General features: G+C 42.4%; 1 protein-coding gene across 1 annotated transcript in view; it reads left to right on the top strand.

Moving 5' to 3' along the window:
• Nucleotides 1-9,079, top strand: part of LOC147022469 (protein lifeguard 3-like) — a 40,437-nt gene extending 31,358 nt beyond the window's left edge. Inside the window, exons 8-11 of the mRNA XM_085893382.1 lie at nt 3,736-3,823; nt 6,929-7,024; nt 7,836-7,889; nt 8,899-9,079. Coding sequence (XP_085749508.1) covers nt 3,736-3,823; nt 6,929-7,024; nt 7,836-7,889; nt 8,899-9,036 — 376 coding nt within the window. The 3' untranslated portion in view covers nt 9,037-9,079. The remainder of the gene's footprint in view (nt 1-3,735; nt 3,824-6,928; nt 7,025-7,835; nt 7,890-8,898) is intronic.
• Nucleotides 9,080-18,248: the final 9,169 nt, after the last annotated feature.

Raw genomic sequence — 18,248 nt, 5'->3', positions numbered from 1 at the left:
GAGTGACATACATCGGAGCTCCTATTCCATTTTTCTTCAATGAACTATAGGTGATAATCCACACTTGGTCTTCATGGCCTGGAAGGATAATTGTTCTGTTTGAAGAAAGGCCTTTCTGGGCAGCATGAAATGCTTCAATGAGGTCAGGGATCTAAGCAATTTTCTCTTGGGTCAGGTGGCCAGCCACAGCGTCGTCTAGTGGCGAGGGTAAGCTCAAACATCTTGAGATAACATGAGCTAGGACTTTGTAAGCGCCAATAAATGATCGAATGCTGGAGACCTTTTCTGGGGGGGGGTGGTGTTCTTGCCAGGACATCAACATCCAGGTTTTCAACGATAAGGCCTTTGAAGGTAAATTGTCGATCATCACGGGTCATGACAAAATGGACTTTGACGAGCACCATGAGTGAGTACGAGCCATCAGCCTGGTGTGTTGACTGAGAACTCTTTCTCATAGGTAGGCCGAGACATTTGGCGGTCAATAAGCTCATCATGTTTCCAGTGGCTCCACTGTCAATTATGGCATGGATAGTGTGGTGATGGTAAAATGTGTTCATGCAAGGTGACTGGCATATTTGAGTTCGACACGCAGGGGTGGAGGACTTGTCATTGTCATCTGGAGAGTTGACGGGGGATCTTCCATTTCCTCATCATCGTCAGAGGGGTCTAATATGTTGGATATTTGTCTCGCCTTGGCCAAATATTTACAATCTTGTTCAGGGAGGGAGCTGTACTCGCTGAGAAAATGGCGGCTCACACAGCCTGCTTGGTGACATAATGAGCAGGATTTTTGGGAGTGCTGTGAAGGTTAATATTTCAATGTTGGAGTCGATGTTATAGGTAGAAAAACGGGTCTTTTTTGACTTTTGGAAGGACGGGATGCCTGACTTGTATATTCACAGGAACGCACAGTATTTCATCGAACAAGAATGGTGGGGCCAGGAAGATTTCCGGTTTAATGGATGCCAATGTACGAGAACGTAGTTCAGGCCAAAGTCACATTTGCCACGGCGGCCGTGGGGTCTACAAAATCTACGGCCACTAGCAATTATACGGCGGCCGCAGTATTTCCACGGTCACACAATGTAGCAGTCACATATGTTTTTATTTTTCGGGGAGCCGCACGGCGTATTTAGAAATTGTGGAGACAGAAAACGTGGGGGTGCTGTATGGTCTTTGATTTGATGTCACACGGTGAGCTCAAGGGGGCCCTGCGGCGGTCATAGAATTTTCAAGGCAGACGCAAGGTAGCCTCAAGGTGCCCACAAGGCGACCGCAGGGGGGCCCTCAGGAGAACGTGCGGCCAGACGGACGGCAACGAGTGGGTTCTCTTTTTTTTACCAGTTCTTTTGTTTCGGCTTGTCGATTTGCTACGGCGAACGTAGAAATGAAAAAAGTTATAACTCCACGCTATAATTCCACGGCGACCCCTACGGCCTGTAAAAGATAGCCAAACGGCATAGGGCCACCCTGAGGCCACCGCAGAAACTTTGTGGTAAGTTTCTTTTGCGTTTCAGTATATATATATATATATATATATATATATATATATATATATATATATATATATATATATATATATATATATATATATATATATATATATATATATATATATATATATATAGATGCTTCAAAGTTGAAGTTTGACTATTGTCACTATGTGCGATGCACTCTTAGAGGTACGAAGTTTCTTTCAGTCCAGGTCACAGTACCGAGAAAAACATGACGCGACCGCTTGGAGGAGCACAAAATTGGTCCTTCAATATTAATATATTGATGATATTTCACGACCTACTCTCACAGACTAATTAAAGTGTATCACCGAAATATTATTTTGGTTTTGAGGATCGGATATCGTCCGGACTAAATAAATGTTGAAATCTATTGTGAAATCTGATAATTTAAAGAAATAACCAGTCTTAAAACTAAGCTGATGAATCTATTTACTTTAAGCAAGCAAGGTTATGTTCCCTCCTTATCCATACATACACAACAAAATGTGAAATTCCCAAAGCAATAAACTTATGTTTTTCGACTGTTTGGAGAATTGTAAAAAGTGAACAAAATTTTTTTGGAATGTGCCAAAATTAACCAGCTTCGTTGATCAATGTGATTTAATGCATTCACTGTGAGACCTCCCACCCTGTCCCCCAGAGGGACTGCCGATTCATAGCGTCTACCAGATGTGTCTATATTTTCGGAGGTTTCGCAATGTGCTCCACAGGGAATCAAAGCAAATCTGGTAAAAAAAAAAAACAGACGTTTAAAAAAAAGATAATAACATTTGCGCGGAGCCCCAAACCGATGTAGCACGTGACACGTGCAGAGACGAGCAGGCAAAATGTCGCATTTTCTGCAATGTTTATTTTATGGGTGATTAAACTTTATGCCTGGTGTTGGCTTCATGGCTAGAGTGGTGGGCTTGGGATCCTAGGGTCTTGAGTTTGAATCCTGCTTGGCTGTTGAATGAATACCAGGTGAGGTTGACTCAGCCAGTCATCCTTCCGAGGTCGGCAAAATGAGTACCAGCTAGCTGGTATCCTGTGTCAGAGTGGTGACCTGTCCAGGATTGTGCCCAATAGCCAGGAGACTGCTGAGGCAGCACCAACACTCTGCACAGAGTATGGTCCCAATGGATGGATGAATTGAACTTTGCGATATCTCCAGGGTTGTTCCCACATTAAGCAGTGACTCTTTCGTGGATTGTCATTTTATTTCATCAATTCATTTTATTTCATCAACTGCTGCGTGCGTGTTGAAGACCGGCTTTAAAGTTAAAGAGATCCTTGATGGTATGCAGCGATAGCTTGGCCAACAGTTCCTAATCAACCATTCAATTCGAGTGCTTACATGAGTGCTTCAGCCACTTTCCAAACACCCATTTTCGACAGCGGTACCGCACCGCACCATTCATACCGAGTGGTTCATGCTCCATCACCCTGAGCGAGTGGTTCGTTCTCCGTCACCCTGAGCGAGTGGTTCATGCTCCGTCACCCTGAGCGAGTGGTTCATGCTCCGTCACCCTGAGCGAGTGGTTCATGCTCTGTCACTCTGAGTGAGTGGTTCGTGCTCCATCACCCTGAGCGAGTTGTTTTGAAATAACACCCGATTTCCGAGCCGTTTGCCATATCAACGTGTTTTTTAAATTCCCGAGCCAAATCTTTTTTTCCACCCACCACACACCACACACCACACACAGCTGTTTGTAAAGAATAATGTTTGTGAACATATCCCTGAAACATCTTTATAAATGTAACGTTGTTTTTCGGTGAAAGCTCCTCAAGGTTTCTGGATTGTATACAGTACGTACTGTCATTAGTAATCACACTGACTCCAACCTGCCGATTCCTGAAAAATTGCTGATATTGGGCAAGTGTGTGTGTGTGTGTGTGTGTGTGTGTGTGTGTGTGTGTGTGTGTGTGTGTGTGTGTGTGTGTGTGTGTGTGTGTGTGTGTGTGTGTGTGTGTGTGTGTGTGTGTGTGTTGTTCATTAAGCATAACACATTCTTTCAGCTAACTCACTCCCCTACCCCCATATCTGTATCTTTCTGTCTGTCTGTCTGTCTGTCTGTCTCTCACACACATCGAGATCAAATGTAACAGTGGGTGGACATCTATTGTAGTCACAGACATATCCATGAACGTGTTCATGTCAAATTCTGCTTTCTAGTTTTTGTTTGCATTGTACAACCATATTGTATGGTTCTGTCACTTTCTGGATTTCTATTCACAGCTTCCACAACAGTCAAGCTGTTCTCCTGAGTGTGGGCATCACGGCTTTGGTGGTAGCTGCGATCACTCTCTTCTGTTTTCAGACCAAGGTAAGCTTCTGTCCACAAAGAATCATACATTTAACACGTTTTATTATTTATTTTATACTTTTATTCCTCTTACGTAAAAGACCACAGGCAAAAGGCCACTCGGCCTATCCCACCTGTGTCGACGTTTGATGTTACATATGAGTTAGTACAATGGATCCATTTTTGCTATCCAAGTGAAATTCGTGTTTTATAATGAACAACTGGTTGAGAGATTCCATCGGGAAATGAGAATCCTCTTCACTGTTGTTGAACATTAAAAACAGTTTAATTTTACAAACTTTTGTGATGTGCATGTCGCCATGATCGACGTACCACATGGTTGCTTGAAACTTTGACAAATTTAATGTCTCACATTTTGGAAACTAATTAATTTATTGTTCACCCCAATTGGCTATTTTAGTTGATACAAATACAACAGAAAAAACACTTTCACTGAGACCAGATGGGAAACGGGTCTTTATAAGGACGAGAGTCAGTTTGGCGGGAAAAAAGACAAGTACAATGAATGTTCTCATCCGAATGTCGAGAGTTGCACGAACCGCTGTGGGAAAGGAAGTGGGACGCATTTCCGGTTTCTTTAAAGGAAGAGAGGGTTTCTTGCTTTTTCTTTGTTGAATAAGGGTTCACACCAGAAGCGTCGCTCTGACATGTCTTCCATGGCAGTTAACCTGGTCCTTAGTCCTTAATACCTGGTCCTTACGTAGGCTTCTCGCAGCTGCCCAGAATGGTACGACCACTTGTCCCTTAGGAGCCTTTCGCGAAACATTGGTTTTGTTGCAAGCTCTTGGGGAAGGATGTTGGATGAGGGGTTTGTGGGTTTTTGGTGGTTATTTCTGCCTTGTGGGTTGCATTCCTGGTTTTGCAGTGTCTGTTAGAGGGTACCGTTGGAGTCGGTGTTCCCACAGGCTTGCCACCAGAAAGCTTGAGGCCCAAACCCGGGTGTATCACCCAGGAGGCTGCCTCATGATCGAGCACATAATCTTGGGTCCCCTTCTCTGCCAATTTGCATATGGAGCTTCACCGATCATGGGATTCAAAGAGACCCCTTCCGAGGTTACCAGCTTGTATTGTTTGTGCCACCTGGAACACTCCTCATTGGTCTGCAAATTTTCCTGAAGCCCCTCACCCCCTCCACCCCCTATACTTTACTGCAAGCCAATCATCTGCAACACCCATATTTTGCTTTCTTCACCCTTGGCCAAGGGGGGCCATCTTGGTCCTTTGGCCTCGACCCTTTGCCTGTGGTGTGAATATTTCAAAAACTTATTTCAACATTCGGTTCAGAAAATTCATTTTCATGAGTACAGTGAAAGATTTAACCACAGCAGCTAAATACTACAATTTTTCTTTCGACACACTGGAAACATTTTAGCCACAGGTGCTGCACCTTCTTGAGTGCAAAGTTCTTTGATAGGCCTAAAAAAATACTCCTTCCTCCTTAAAAGGTGTTTACAATCAATTTGAAAATGCATTTCAACCCTTGTATCTCCTCCAGAAATGTGATATGTGTTTTCCTTCTGCACCACAATATGTCTCTTCTCCTTCTCCTTTTTCTACCTAAATCCAGGATCACTGCTCACCTACCCTCATTTGTTCCTCTTATTTCCTGCCTATGGAACCAACTTCCACAATCTCTTCAATCTCATTCTTTCTTCCAGGTCTTCAAGACAGCTGTTCACCACCATCTCAGATCTTCCCCAATCCAAAACATGATATTTTCTTCCCTCGTTAACTTCCCCCCCCCCTCCAGTTCACACCCAATCCCCCCTCCCACCATATTTGCAATTTCCCCTCCTGACAGTTTCCTTCTGTATCCATGTTGTCCACCCAATGCATCCCCTCCTCCCCACACCCATTTTTTTTGTCCAAGTCTGCCTCTATCTTGGCCTTCAACTCTGCTGCTGGTGTTTCCTCCCTCTCTCAACTGCACCTTTTGTCCTGTTGCATTCTGATCCATTCAGCGTACTAATTCTAGTTCTTCCATGAGCCTCGACTATGTAGACCAAAAAAAGTTTTTGGGAAAAAAAAAATGTAATTGCTATTCTATCAACACTCGTTTATTGAGTCAAAGGTAAAAACACAACTAGCTCTACTCAGGTGATTGGAGAGCGATTTCAATGATGGGATAGCATGCAGAGTCATGCCATATGTAGCATAAGTAAGTGGCGTTGTACAGTCTTGTGTACAGATTGACGTCTTGCGTACGGATTGACCTTGACCTTGTGTGTACATACGGATTGACCTCCAGTGTACGGGCTGACCTCATGTATGTGGTCGAGTTGTGATTAAATGAATCCCGAGGACCGGAGATTTCAATGGTATGTATTCCGTGTTGGTTTCGCCACCGTGGCAGAATGAAGTCGTGGCGTGGCCAAATTATTTGAAATTGTGGATGGGGAGCGTTTTTCTCAGCATGTCATTCCACCCATTATGGACTTTTGTAACATAGCCGTAATGCTGTTTGAAAATAATCTGCACAATGGTTCATTTACATATGATGTCATATTTTAAAATATATGGGATTTTCTTTCCAAATGTTTTATACAGTAAACACATCATTAAACCCTCCCCTCGCCATACCGAACACATTGGGAGTGCTGCTTCACCTGTTTGAGCACGGCAACCTCAAAAAAAAAACCAATGGGAAGTTAGACAGGTGTAATATATCTGTCTCCTTCATCCATACTACTAAACAGTCTTATTCTAGTTGTAATGGTGCTTATCATAAATACCTCCTGGAATCTTTGTGCCACAAATAGCAGCGTGGATTTAGAGACCATCACCCATGTATGAAGTCATCCAGATAATTATCAATTCAAGAGAAGGTTGGGAGAGATGCGCAGAAATAAGTCGGATAGGAGAGAGAGAGAGAGGAGTAATAGGGTGAAATGATGGAGGGTAATAATATGATTTCCTTCAATTAGGTCATGAGACCCATCAAGTCTGTGCAATGTTTGCCTATGCTGTATCGACACTCGAACCGTTACACCACCGAGTCTCATTGTGAGAGAGTAAGGACAGTTATTACACTTACAGTCATTAACTATATCAAAAGTTTGATTGCTAACAGCTTACTTGTAACTGATTCATCCATTTCACCATCAGGTTGATATCACCTCATGGGGTGGTTACCTCTTTGCTTTCTGCATGGCTCTCTTCATTGGAGGGATCATCGCTTCACTTTCAGGAGCCTACGGCAAGGTGTGGACACACATTACAAACATCACTGTGTGGTTCCCCCAAAAGTGCCGTCATGTCTTAGGCCCTGATACACGAAAATGTTAGGCCATGATGTTTCATCAAACCTTCACATGCTTGGGATACACCAGTTAATAATACACTTACAAATAATCTTCCTTTATGTTCTTCATAATATAATGTAACCTTCTCAAAATTATGAAATGGAGTGTGATATGTTGCGATGAAAAAAATCTCTTTCAAAAAATTATAAAGTGCATCTCCAAGAATGTGCCGCAGCACATTGCCCAGCGAGGTAGGTAAGAAGGGTACTCACCACCGGAGGGTGGGAGTACCTGCTGGTATAGATAGAGCAGATAAACAAGATAGATAATTAGATAGAGATTATCTTCGTTTATTATAACAATCCGTCGTTGATCAATCACTTGTAAGTTGCAAACAAACAATGAATAGTTGCAAATTTATCACCGGCAAGAGGAATTGGGGTTCGAGCAATCTCTCATGAACAATTGGAGAGTGATTCGAATGGCAGTGTGAAATTATCTTCTTTACTAATGGTTACCATTTGACTAATTTCCTTGCTCGATTTATTTTTGTTTGAGGGTGATGAGATTTGTTTAGTGGGGAAAACACTGCATTGTGCATAGATGGAGAGTCACACCTGACATCCTAGGTTGTAGAGATCTACCGAGTTCCGATTGGCCATTTTGTGGACAATGGCATCTAGATGATCGATACGTTGGTGTACAAAGCCTTTGCCATTTGTAATTTGAACAAATTAAATAAGTTAATTCTCTTTTTGCTCTTCCCATAGATCCCATGGCTTCACACATTGTTTGCTGCATTGGGAGTCATTCTCTTCACAATGGTAAGTCCATCTCACAGATTGCAAAAGATCCAGTTATTAATTAATTCGCTGGTGGCATCATCGCTGAAGCAAGGTTGTGCGGTGTTCCTGTATATCAGTGAAGGGATTTAAAATATGGCCAAGGTATTGGCACAAAATGGCCTGCCCTTTTCCAAAGGAGCCATGGACAAGAATCTTTAACTTCAACAATCACCTTCCAAACAGTCAGTCGGGACAGGAATTTGTAATTTCTTTATGGTACCGATAGCTAGCAGAATGGCCTCGAGGTATGCATACTCCACTCTAAGCTGTCTAGCCAGCGTTTGAACCCCGACCCAGCTATCAACTGTTATCCCGGTGTTTCACAGGCAGGGTGATTCATCAATGTGTGTGCCGTCTTTCAGATGGATGTTAAACGTGTGTCCCATCTGCCCGCATTAGTTGAGGGATGTTAATGATCAAACGGTGTCCTTTGCAAAGAGTAAGCAAGCTATCACCGGCACCTTGGCCAAACAAAATTCCTGCCATAACCTCACGTTCCCCTTGTCTGTCCCGAGAGAACAACGTGAAAAAGGCTCAATCCCCCCCCCTTCCCAAAGGTGGGTCGCTATGCCCCTGAGCTGGGCATGCATATTAGGAAGAGTAGTAGGAGTGATTTTGCTGACGATAGCTCACCTACTCTTCGCAAAGGCCGCGGGATCTTTAACATCCACCAAGGACCGGTAGTGCCAGACAGATCATCCACCTTAACGAGGGACAGCACACACATGCATGGCTCACCCTGCACTGTGCAACTTTCGGATGAGAATTTATAAATGTGTCAGGATTCAAACCCAGACTAAACAGCTCACTGACATGTTTCTTTGTGTACTGTATTAGACTCTGCTGAATAGAGGAAATGCCTGGATGTTTAGAATGCAATGACAAGCAGTGGTGGTGCTCCAAAAATACGACAGGTGACATCAATTGTACAAATATGTAAGCAATAAGTCATTATCTAACTCATCCTTTGTCCGTCTTTCATTCACAGTTTCTCATGTACAACACGCAGCTTCTGCTCGGGAATCGACAGCACGCTTACAGTGCCGAGGATTATATCGGAGGAGCTCTCAGCATTTACACTTCCATTATTCAGATATTCCAAAACGTTGTATCTTTAATTGACTGATGTTGAATGTGTAAATCTGAAATGCATTAAACCTGCTCATGGACATTTTTGCAATTCCAAGTAGAGGTATACCAAACCACAGTGATGCGTTTCCATTGTGATGTCAAACTAAATCCATCCAGAAGAGTTCTTATAAACACTCCTCAACTTTTATATTTACTGGATATTAGATCTGAGTTGGTGCACGGATCAGTAAGTTTGTGGCCTGACAAACTGATTAAGGGAGTTTCTTAAACTTTTACTTTTAAATTTTACAATTCACCGAAATCTTTCTACATTACATTTGGAGAAAATGTTTAACCGTTTTGGAAACTTCGGCTTTTATCGTCTCCAGATATTTTGATTGATCTCTGTAATTGGGAATCTGCGGCATACACACTCGTCAAATGGAAAACTTGGGTTTGTGAAGCCGAGAGCCCATTCAATAATCGTCCATTGATTGAAGTTTGATACACAGTGAATGTGCACATGAAAGTGTTTCAAGTCCTTGTTTAAAAAAAATTTTTTTACTCCAAAGCCAATTTCACTGTTCCTTACATGTAACAGAAGTCACACACACATACATAGAAATATATATATATATATATATATATATATATATATATATATATATATATATATATATATATATATATATAATTGCGGTCATGTGTATCGAGACACCAGCCTGTCACTCAGGGGGATTAATCCCCGGTTGTCCTCGGTAGAGCCGGACCTGGGGCCACCGCTCACAATTAACGTTGTGGTACGGTGGGTTGTTTTAAAACCACGAACTCCACCCAGTCAACCACGAGTTCCAGTGTCCACCGTCTAATTATTCTGTTTAACTAGAGGTCACGTGGTTACCTGAGTGGGGAGCGTGCCCTCGGCAAAGCACCAATATTATCTGATTAGATTTTAATTAGGGCGGCCGAGCGTTTTGACCGCTGGTGCGTGCCGACGATTTTTTGGTCAAATCTGTGGTAATTACCTCCCAGTCTATCTCGGTTCCGACAATGCTAGACCAATGAAGGAAAGGACAAACAGGGACAGGTTGGAAATCGACAAATAATTTATTAATAATAGAATAAATAAATAAATAAAAATAACTATTTGCTGAGGTAAATAAAGAATTTCAAAGGAAAATCAATCAAAATGCCAGGAAAGAGACAAAGAGCAGAAGCTTAATGGGGGTTGACTTACTTACAGCTAAACACAGACAAGAGTACCCAACGGATCATTCAGGGGAATGGGAGGGGGAGAAAATCATCTCGCTCACCAGAAAGTCATCCGTGAAGCAAAAACGTTCTGAAATGCGTGCGTGCGTGTCACGTCCGTCGCCAGCACCCAGCTTTGTCGTACAGCCTCTCGCGGGGCAGCCTTGAACGCCAGTCCACACACTCGCTTGCCGGAGCTCTGGGCAGGACGAACCGTCTCGCTGTTGGCGCTGGCCAGACACCCACACGCGCGCTTCCTTCTCCTATTTTGCGCGCCTGCACCCACTTCTTGCTCGCTTCTCTCTCGTTCACGCTTTTTTATTATCTCAGAACGTATCTCTTTCTTCTTCAGAACGTATCGCTTTCGCTTTTTCCCCACTCTCAAAATGTATCTCCTCACAGAACGTCTCTCTCGCTTCAGAACGTCCCTCTTTCGCCTTTTCCTCTCCCAACTTCTCTCCTCACAGAACACCTCTCCTCACCGAACATCTCTGCTCAGAACGCCCCTCACGCTTTCTCTCACTCATTTTTATATCCCCGCGCCGTCTCCACGGGGTGCCGTCCGCCCCAAGCTCACCCCACCCCACTGGGGCACGGTTACCATGACGACCCGTGCGCTCTCAAAAAAGGCGGGCGTCGGAGCTCGCGAAAGAATGTTGCCGAGGAAAAATGAGGGCGGGCTTCAGAGCTCGTGAAAGAAATGTGCGTAAACGTGTCTGTCGTAAAGAAAAAAGCTTCCCATAAGAGAGAGGGGATCTATTCTTTACCCTTCTCAACGCATAACATTTAAGAACCCATTAGACATGGGGATGGGCCTAATCTGAACATGCATTTAAGGAAATAACTGTCTGAGGACCTGGATGTGTGGATGCATTCATCAGACTGGATTCTGAAATCCATAACAATATATATGTATATATATATATATATATATATATATATATATATATATATATATATATATATATATATATATATATATATATACAGTCGTTGTTGTCACTGAACTACTCCCTCAAACTTTGGTGAAATAGTACCAAACTTCTGGGCTGAACCTACCTCTCCCATGTGTACGTCCGAAAGGGAGTTTTTTTTAGAAATTTCTGGGAATTTGTTTTTCTTTTTTCAAACAAATCTTTCACATGAATTGCTTATAAAAATGTATTATCATGAATATTACAAATAAATTTGCAAAATAAATGTTTGAATTCTGCTTGGTGTAAATCATGACAACATAGCAACTCACGTACTCATCCTCAGTTAAAAGAAGCTGGTCTCTCGAGCGACGTGTGGTGAGGTGTTTTGAATTACGTAGTGGTGTGTTTTTAATAATGTGGCAGTGTCTGTACCATTGTAGTGACGTGTGGTGAGGCGAGCGCAGTGAGCCTATCCACGCTGGTATATCTCAGATTACGTTAGCACTCTTTATTGTAGGGATGGCATGGACAAAAATGTCGGTACAACCTGCTACATACTAAACCAAATTTGGAGTATCTTCTCAAAAAAGTCAGTTAGGCTACATATGGAAGCCTACCTGATCTGTTCAGCTGATTATCTCAGCAAGGATCACTTTTCAGTCCTCCAAAACATGGCACAACGAAAAAAGCAAAAAAACCTAACATCCGTCAAAACCGGAAAATATTCTTCTGTTCATCATCATCATCAAAACTATAAAGCATCTGATAAGGCAAAGCCCATCCGTTTTGTATACGGACTTCTTCTTCTGCATGCAAAATGGTACCTTTGACCTTTTGACCAAATTCTTAATTTTGTATTCTTCTCCATATCTTATTACAATGGAGCAAACATATGTGGTTATGTATTGTTACGAATTTGCCGTCCACCCAGCGTGTGAACAGCGGCTTTGGCCAGTGGCGGCCGTCTCGCCCACCGGACGGACAATTCAGTCGCGACTTTCCAGAACAACGCCGAAAACCAGTCACGGGTGTGCTCCAAGCGCACACCACGGCCGAGTCAACACTCTACCCGCGCGCGACAGGGTCAATCGCCGAATTATCGATATACCTAAGTATTCGCGCGGGCAGACTACCGAGAGACCATACCTCAACGAAGGCCTGCTTGGACACGAACCGCTGAAGCGGTTCGTTCCGTTTCTGGGATAACCGAGCGGTGTATTATCGCCAGGCCTCGTTGGACCCGATTCTATTATCGGCTGTTTAAAAGCCCGCTAAATTCCGAGAGCAATACGGCGGTTCAATGGGGAAAGAGGACACGACGAATGGGTTAACATTCACACAAGGACATTTATTTATAAAACGACACATATGCAGTCATGCATTCAGGTATGCAAAACACTAACATGCACGTAAACAGAAAAGCAATGGAATTGGCGGGAAGGGCCAAGACAAGGGCAAGGTAAAGCACTACAACCATCTATTATTATTATTAGTCACAAGCACTTACACAGTTTTACTTGCAGGACACAGTGCCACAACATTCACACAAATAAAAGCAAGGAAAAGACCCCCTCAAAGACAAGGGGATCAGACTGGGCCTCTAGGCCTTTATTACGTGGAGCTTGGCGGACCGAAGCAGTCCCACGAGACCGTTGCAGGTTACTTCCACCCTCATGGTGCCTCGATGGGGCGACCCACGACGCTCCTTCCCCACGGCAGCTAGCGTAACCATGGTTGCGCCCAGGTGAGTCGGGCCTAACCCAGCGACGCACTGAGAGGAACGAACGAGTTTTGATGCTTTCAAAGTTGATGCTCTTTGTAAGAACCCGTCCATTCCTCAGCCACGCTCGGACTGTCCCGAAGCCTGATCACCTCAGACCGTTTGGCGCTGGCTGGCGAGCTCTCTCCGGCTCTCCCCACACGAATGCCCATGTCTGCTCGGCACAGCAGGCTCAGCCACGCTCTCCGTCCATGTCCTCCACTCCCCTGGACTCTGCCCCGCCTGTGTTCTTCCGACTCCAGACATTACCGACCACCTCCAGACTCTCGACTTCGAACTGGCGCTCTGCGCGCCATTTTATAGGGTTCGTGAGACGAGATCTGACCTCCGCTCTCTGACCTCCACAGGCCCCGCCCCTTTTTCTCCTGTGATCCGAATTCCGACGCGAAGCCTCCACAGAGCGGACGTGCGCGAAATCACCCAAACATGCTCGGAGAGTGGACGTGCGTGAAATCACCTCGCTGGCGCCAACTAAGAAACCCCCGCATCTGTTTGCAGCGACGCTGTTCGCTGGGGACTCGCCGCGGCTGGTGCAAAGATAGCGGCGTTTGCGGAGTTGAAGGTGAGGCGATGTTATTCGGGTGGGGGAGATGCGGTTTAGGAGATGGTGGGGAGATGTCGTTGTTATGAAGGCGGTGTGGAGAGGGTGGTTGGTGGTTGACGTGGTGGCTGGAGGGTGGCATGGAGAAGGTGGTTGGTGTTGTAGTTGGTCCAAAATAACGATAGTAAAGAAAAACGGCTAACTCAAAGATCACAGCCCTGTCCACACAGATATATCCCATTAAACAATGGTGGGGAAATCTAACTGAACACTGACTTATCGGCACAACTGAACGAAGGACCTATATGGTGTTCTGCGAATTTCCACAGCCATAACAGTATATTTGTGACCAAAACATCTTCTTCTTCAAATTTTCTTGAACAAATCCTGCCATGTGGTATATATATATATATATATATATATATATATATATATATATATATATATATACACATATATATATATATATATATATATATATACATATATATATATATATACATATATATATATACACATATATATATATACACATATATATATATATATATATATATATATATATATATATATATATATATATATATATATATATATATATATATATATATATATATACATATATATATATATATATATATATATATATATATATATATATATATATATATATATATATATACATATATATATATATATATATATATATATACATATATACATATATATATATATACATATATATATATACATATATATATATATATATATATATATATATACATATATATATATATACATATATACATATATATATATATATATATATATATATATATATATATATATATATATATATATATATATATATATATATATATATATATATATATATATATATGTTGTTGTTCGTCTTTCGGCTGCTCCTGTTCGGGGTCGCCACAGCGGATCATCCGTTATGATCCGCATACTGATTTGGCATAGGTTTTACACCGGATGCCCTTCCTGACGCAACCCTGGTCGCCTCTTACGACACAGGGATAAGGATTGGGTTTCGCCATGATTCCGGGCTGCCCTACACCCTCTCATAGCGTGGCCCAGCACAGAGTTCCCGTCCTCAAGCGATCCTCCAACCCAAACCTCCGAGTAGCCGGATTACAGGCGCACGCCACTACGCAAGGTATATATATATATATATATATATATATATATATATATATATATATATATATATATATATATATATATATATATATATATATATATATATATATATATATATATATATTAACCTAAGAAACACATTCATGACTTACCTAGATTAATCAGCACTAATTTTTTGTTACCTTGACATGATTAATCGAGATCGAAATATGGGCAAAAGGAAATACACGATGTAAAAACCCGGCTGGAATTTCAAGGGAGCGGCGTATTGGGGGCACGTCTGCTCTGTACGGCTGGCAGTTCAACTTTCCCATCCAGGTTTGAATATAAATTTGTGCTCAGTTCCTTTTTATTTATACGTGCTGGGTTCTGACTTCGGATTTACAGTATATATTCAGTCAGACCAAAAAATATATTTGGTTGACCTCCCCCCACCATTTCCCCCCAGCACCATCCACCTGATCCAGATCCCCCCCCCACCCACTCCACCATCCCCCCACCATCCCCCCAGCACCATCCACCTCATCCTGACCCCCCCTCCACCATTCCCCCACTATCCCAATTTTTTTTTTCCAATTTTCCATAATACTTCCATGGGCTATGATATGGTGTCCCACTGTCTAAAGCTGCTCTGTTTCAGCACTCGAAGCATGCATTATACCAAGGAGGGTATATTTGGGGAAGGTGTTTGGAAAAGGTCCCCTGAACAACCGTAACCAAGGAACTTGGGCTGGACTTGGAACAAAGATGGTGACTGTGTACCTTTCTGGACGACGCTGCCAGAGGCATCGGTATCATGCCGGGAACTCCACTGTGGCTGCAAGAAAGGTTGTCGTTTCCAATGTAAATGCAGAAAGGCGGTATTGAGGTGCAAGCAACTATAGTGTTGTTGTTGTTGTTGTTGTTGATGGTGTTTGTCCCAAGGGACCTACACAAAAATAATCAACTGACTTCCTATGATCACGATGGCCTAACGCTGGAGGCCTGCTGATGTTACATGATGTCAGAAGTGGGATGCAAATAACTCCCTTCATCCTTGCCATCTGAAGCTGCTATTGAAGATACATGCACATCGCAAGACCCCCAAAAAAACAAACGCATCGTGAGGCATCGGCTGTTCAAGGGGAAAAAAAAGCTCCGAGGAATGGTCTGACCACTTTGTTAAGGACTTGCATCTCTGTCTAATGCTGAAGTCCTGCTTATGTTACAATACCTATAATTACCAGTTCATGTTCATAGCAAAAACTTCACTTGAAGCAGGACATGCAACAGCAACTGCATTGTATGACTTACCTCAATTGATTTCTCCACACGTATGTACTGTACTTTCATCAGCATTCTTTTTCGTGTCATGCGACTTCGACCATTCCAAGACATGAACAGCGTTATTTCAAGTAGCCAACATACGTAAATGTTTGATACCGCTACAAGTATATCTGCCTAGCTATTTAACTTTACACTATATTTAGACATGTTATTACATTATTGGATACACTGTTTAAAAAAGAATGCTCTACTTATCAACCAATGGATGGATCAAAATATCTATCATCTCCGTATTCTACCGGTAGAGCACTGAACACTTATCTGATTTCCAACGTAGATGTCTATCTCTTTCCTGAGGGTGTTAACAACATTATTTCAAGTTAAATTTTTGACTCGTCTGCAATTTTGGACATAAATTCCGCCATCTTGAAAATGACCGGAAGTAGGTCTCGCTCAACGTGCTTCTACATCAACGTTGATTAAAATTATCTAAATTTGAACATTTGTGCAAAGTTTCATGCATTTCGGAAGATCTGAACAATTATTCTAAGATTCTGCGCCAATCTGCTCCACTCATCGTACCTTGACATGGTATCTGGAGAGGAGAGATTTCAATACAGGAGGTGAAGGTGCAAAGGTTTGTTTCTGTCTACTTGTCTATAAAAGCTTGTTGTTCCACATGACGTCACCAATCTATCGCTCTCAAGACCTTGTCCTGCTCTTCTTACCCACACAAAACACATTATTGGATAATGGGTTATGGGAAGGTGAAGAGGTCCTGGAAAGCTGCTGAAATCTGAAGTCAAAATTGCTCTTTCTTCACTTGGTTCTTGTTAGCATGGTAAACCGAAAAAATTATTGAAATTTCAAAGTTTTTCAAATGACTATAAAAGCTTATAATATTGATACGTCTGGTAATTTATGATCCTGCCAAGACACACTTCAACCAAAGGGTGGATTGGCACTCAAGAAATGTTTCAGGCAACAGGCCCAAACAGTGTGCCCCTACCGCCCATACTCCTACTCCTGCTGGGCATAAATCCCCAGGTACAAAACCGAACAGGTGAAGGATTAGAAACATTTTTGCAATTTGGTGCAATCCATATTAAAACCACAGCTCTATAATGAGCAGACAAAGAGATTACTATTTGCAAACCTTATGAAAGCAACTTCAGTTCGAACAATAAATGGAATTTAATAACCTTTTGTGAGTCAGATGTGTGTACTTATGTTTACTCACTGAAAATGCTCTCCTGGCAACTTCCTTGAACAACAACAAAGATATCCAACAGGATGTTACCACTAACCCTAACAGCTCGGTAGTGCACATGAAGTTGTTGTTACCTCCACCACCAAAGGTAGACGGAGGTTATGTTTTCACCTCTGTCTGTCTGACTGTCTGTCTGTCTGTGAGCAGGATATCTCAAAAAGTAATGGATGGATTCAGATGAACCTTGGTGCTGGTGGACAGGTTGGGTGCTTGACGAGGAGGAATGGATTAAATTTTGTTGAAGATCCGGATACGAGGATTTTTTTTAAAACGATTCTTCAACATTGAGAGATAGGGCTAAAAACAACATATTGCAGGATTTCTGAAAAAGTTGTGGACGGATTGGGACCAAACTTGGTGTAAGGTTGGGTGCATGACAAGGACGAATTGATACGATTTTAGTGACGATCCAGATCCAGAATGTAGGATTTTTCAGGTGATTCCTCACCATTGAGAAATAGGGCTAAAAACGATATACAGTATATAATACGATATTTCTAAAAGTTATGGACGGATTTAAATGAACCTTAGTGCTGGTGAACCAAGGTTGGTGTGTGACAAGGAAGAATTGATTAAATGTTGGTGAAGATCTGGATACGGATCAAGCTACTCGAATTGTATTTGTGATTTTTATTTTTTTTCGCAATTGAGAGATCGCGCCAAAAATGATATCTGGCACGACATCTCAAAAAGTTGTGGATGGATTCGAACAAAACTTATTGGATGAGTTGGATTATGAGGTGACAAAAATAAGGTGGATGAGCTAACCAGGACATGAAGTGACAACAACAATCTGGATGGATTGGGTCAGTGATGACAAGCCGATTCTACGGTGTCTTTCCCGAATGGTAGTTGAGTAATCACCAGCTCCCTGATAAAGTCCTGAAATCCTGCATGTTGGGCAGAAGGTGCAGTGTTAGCAGCGCATCTATGCCTCAGTGATGATGCAACCAGAAGGTCAGATTTATAACTGAATCCTGGTCCAATATATAATTGCTAACGACGATACGACCAAAATCCTGACTTGCAGAAGCTCAAGTCAAGTGGTGCCTTTGGCTTCATTGAAGCTTTAATGTCA

Source organism: Eptatretus burgeri, chromosome 8 (genome assembly GCF_056783735.1).
Source record: "Eptatretus burgeri isolate ZD-2024b chromosome 8, Ebu_testis_v1, whole genome shotgun sequence".
Taxonomy (NCBI): domain Eukaryota; kingdom Metazoa; phylum Chordata; class Myxini; order Myxiniformes; family Myxinidae; genus Eptatretus; species Eptatretus burgeri.
The sequence above is the reverse complement of the archived record's forward strand: the minus strand, read 5'-3'. Positions and strand labels throughout refer to the sequence as shown.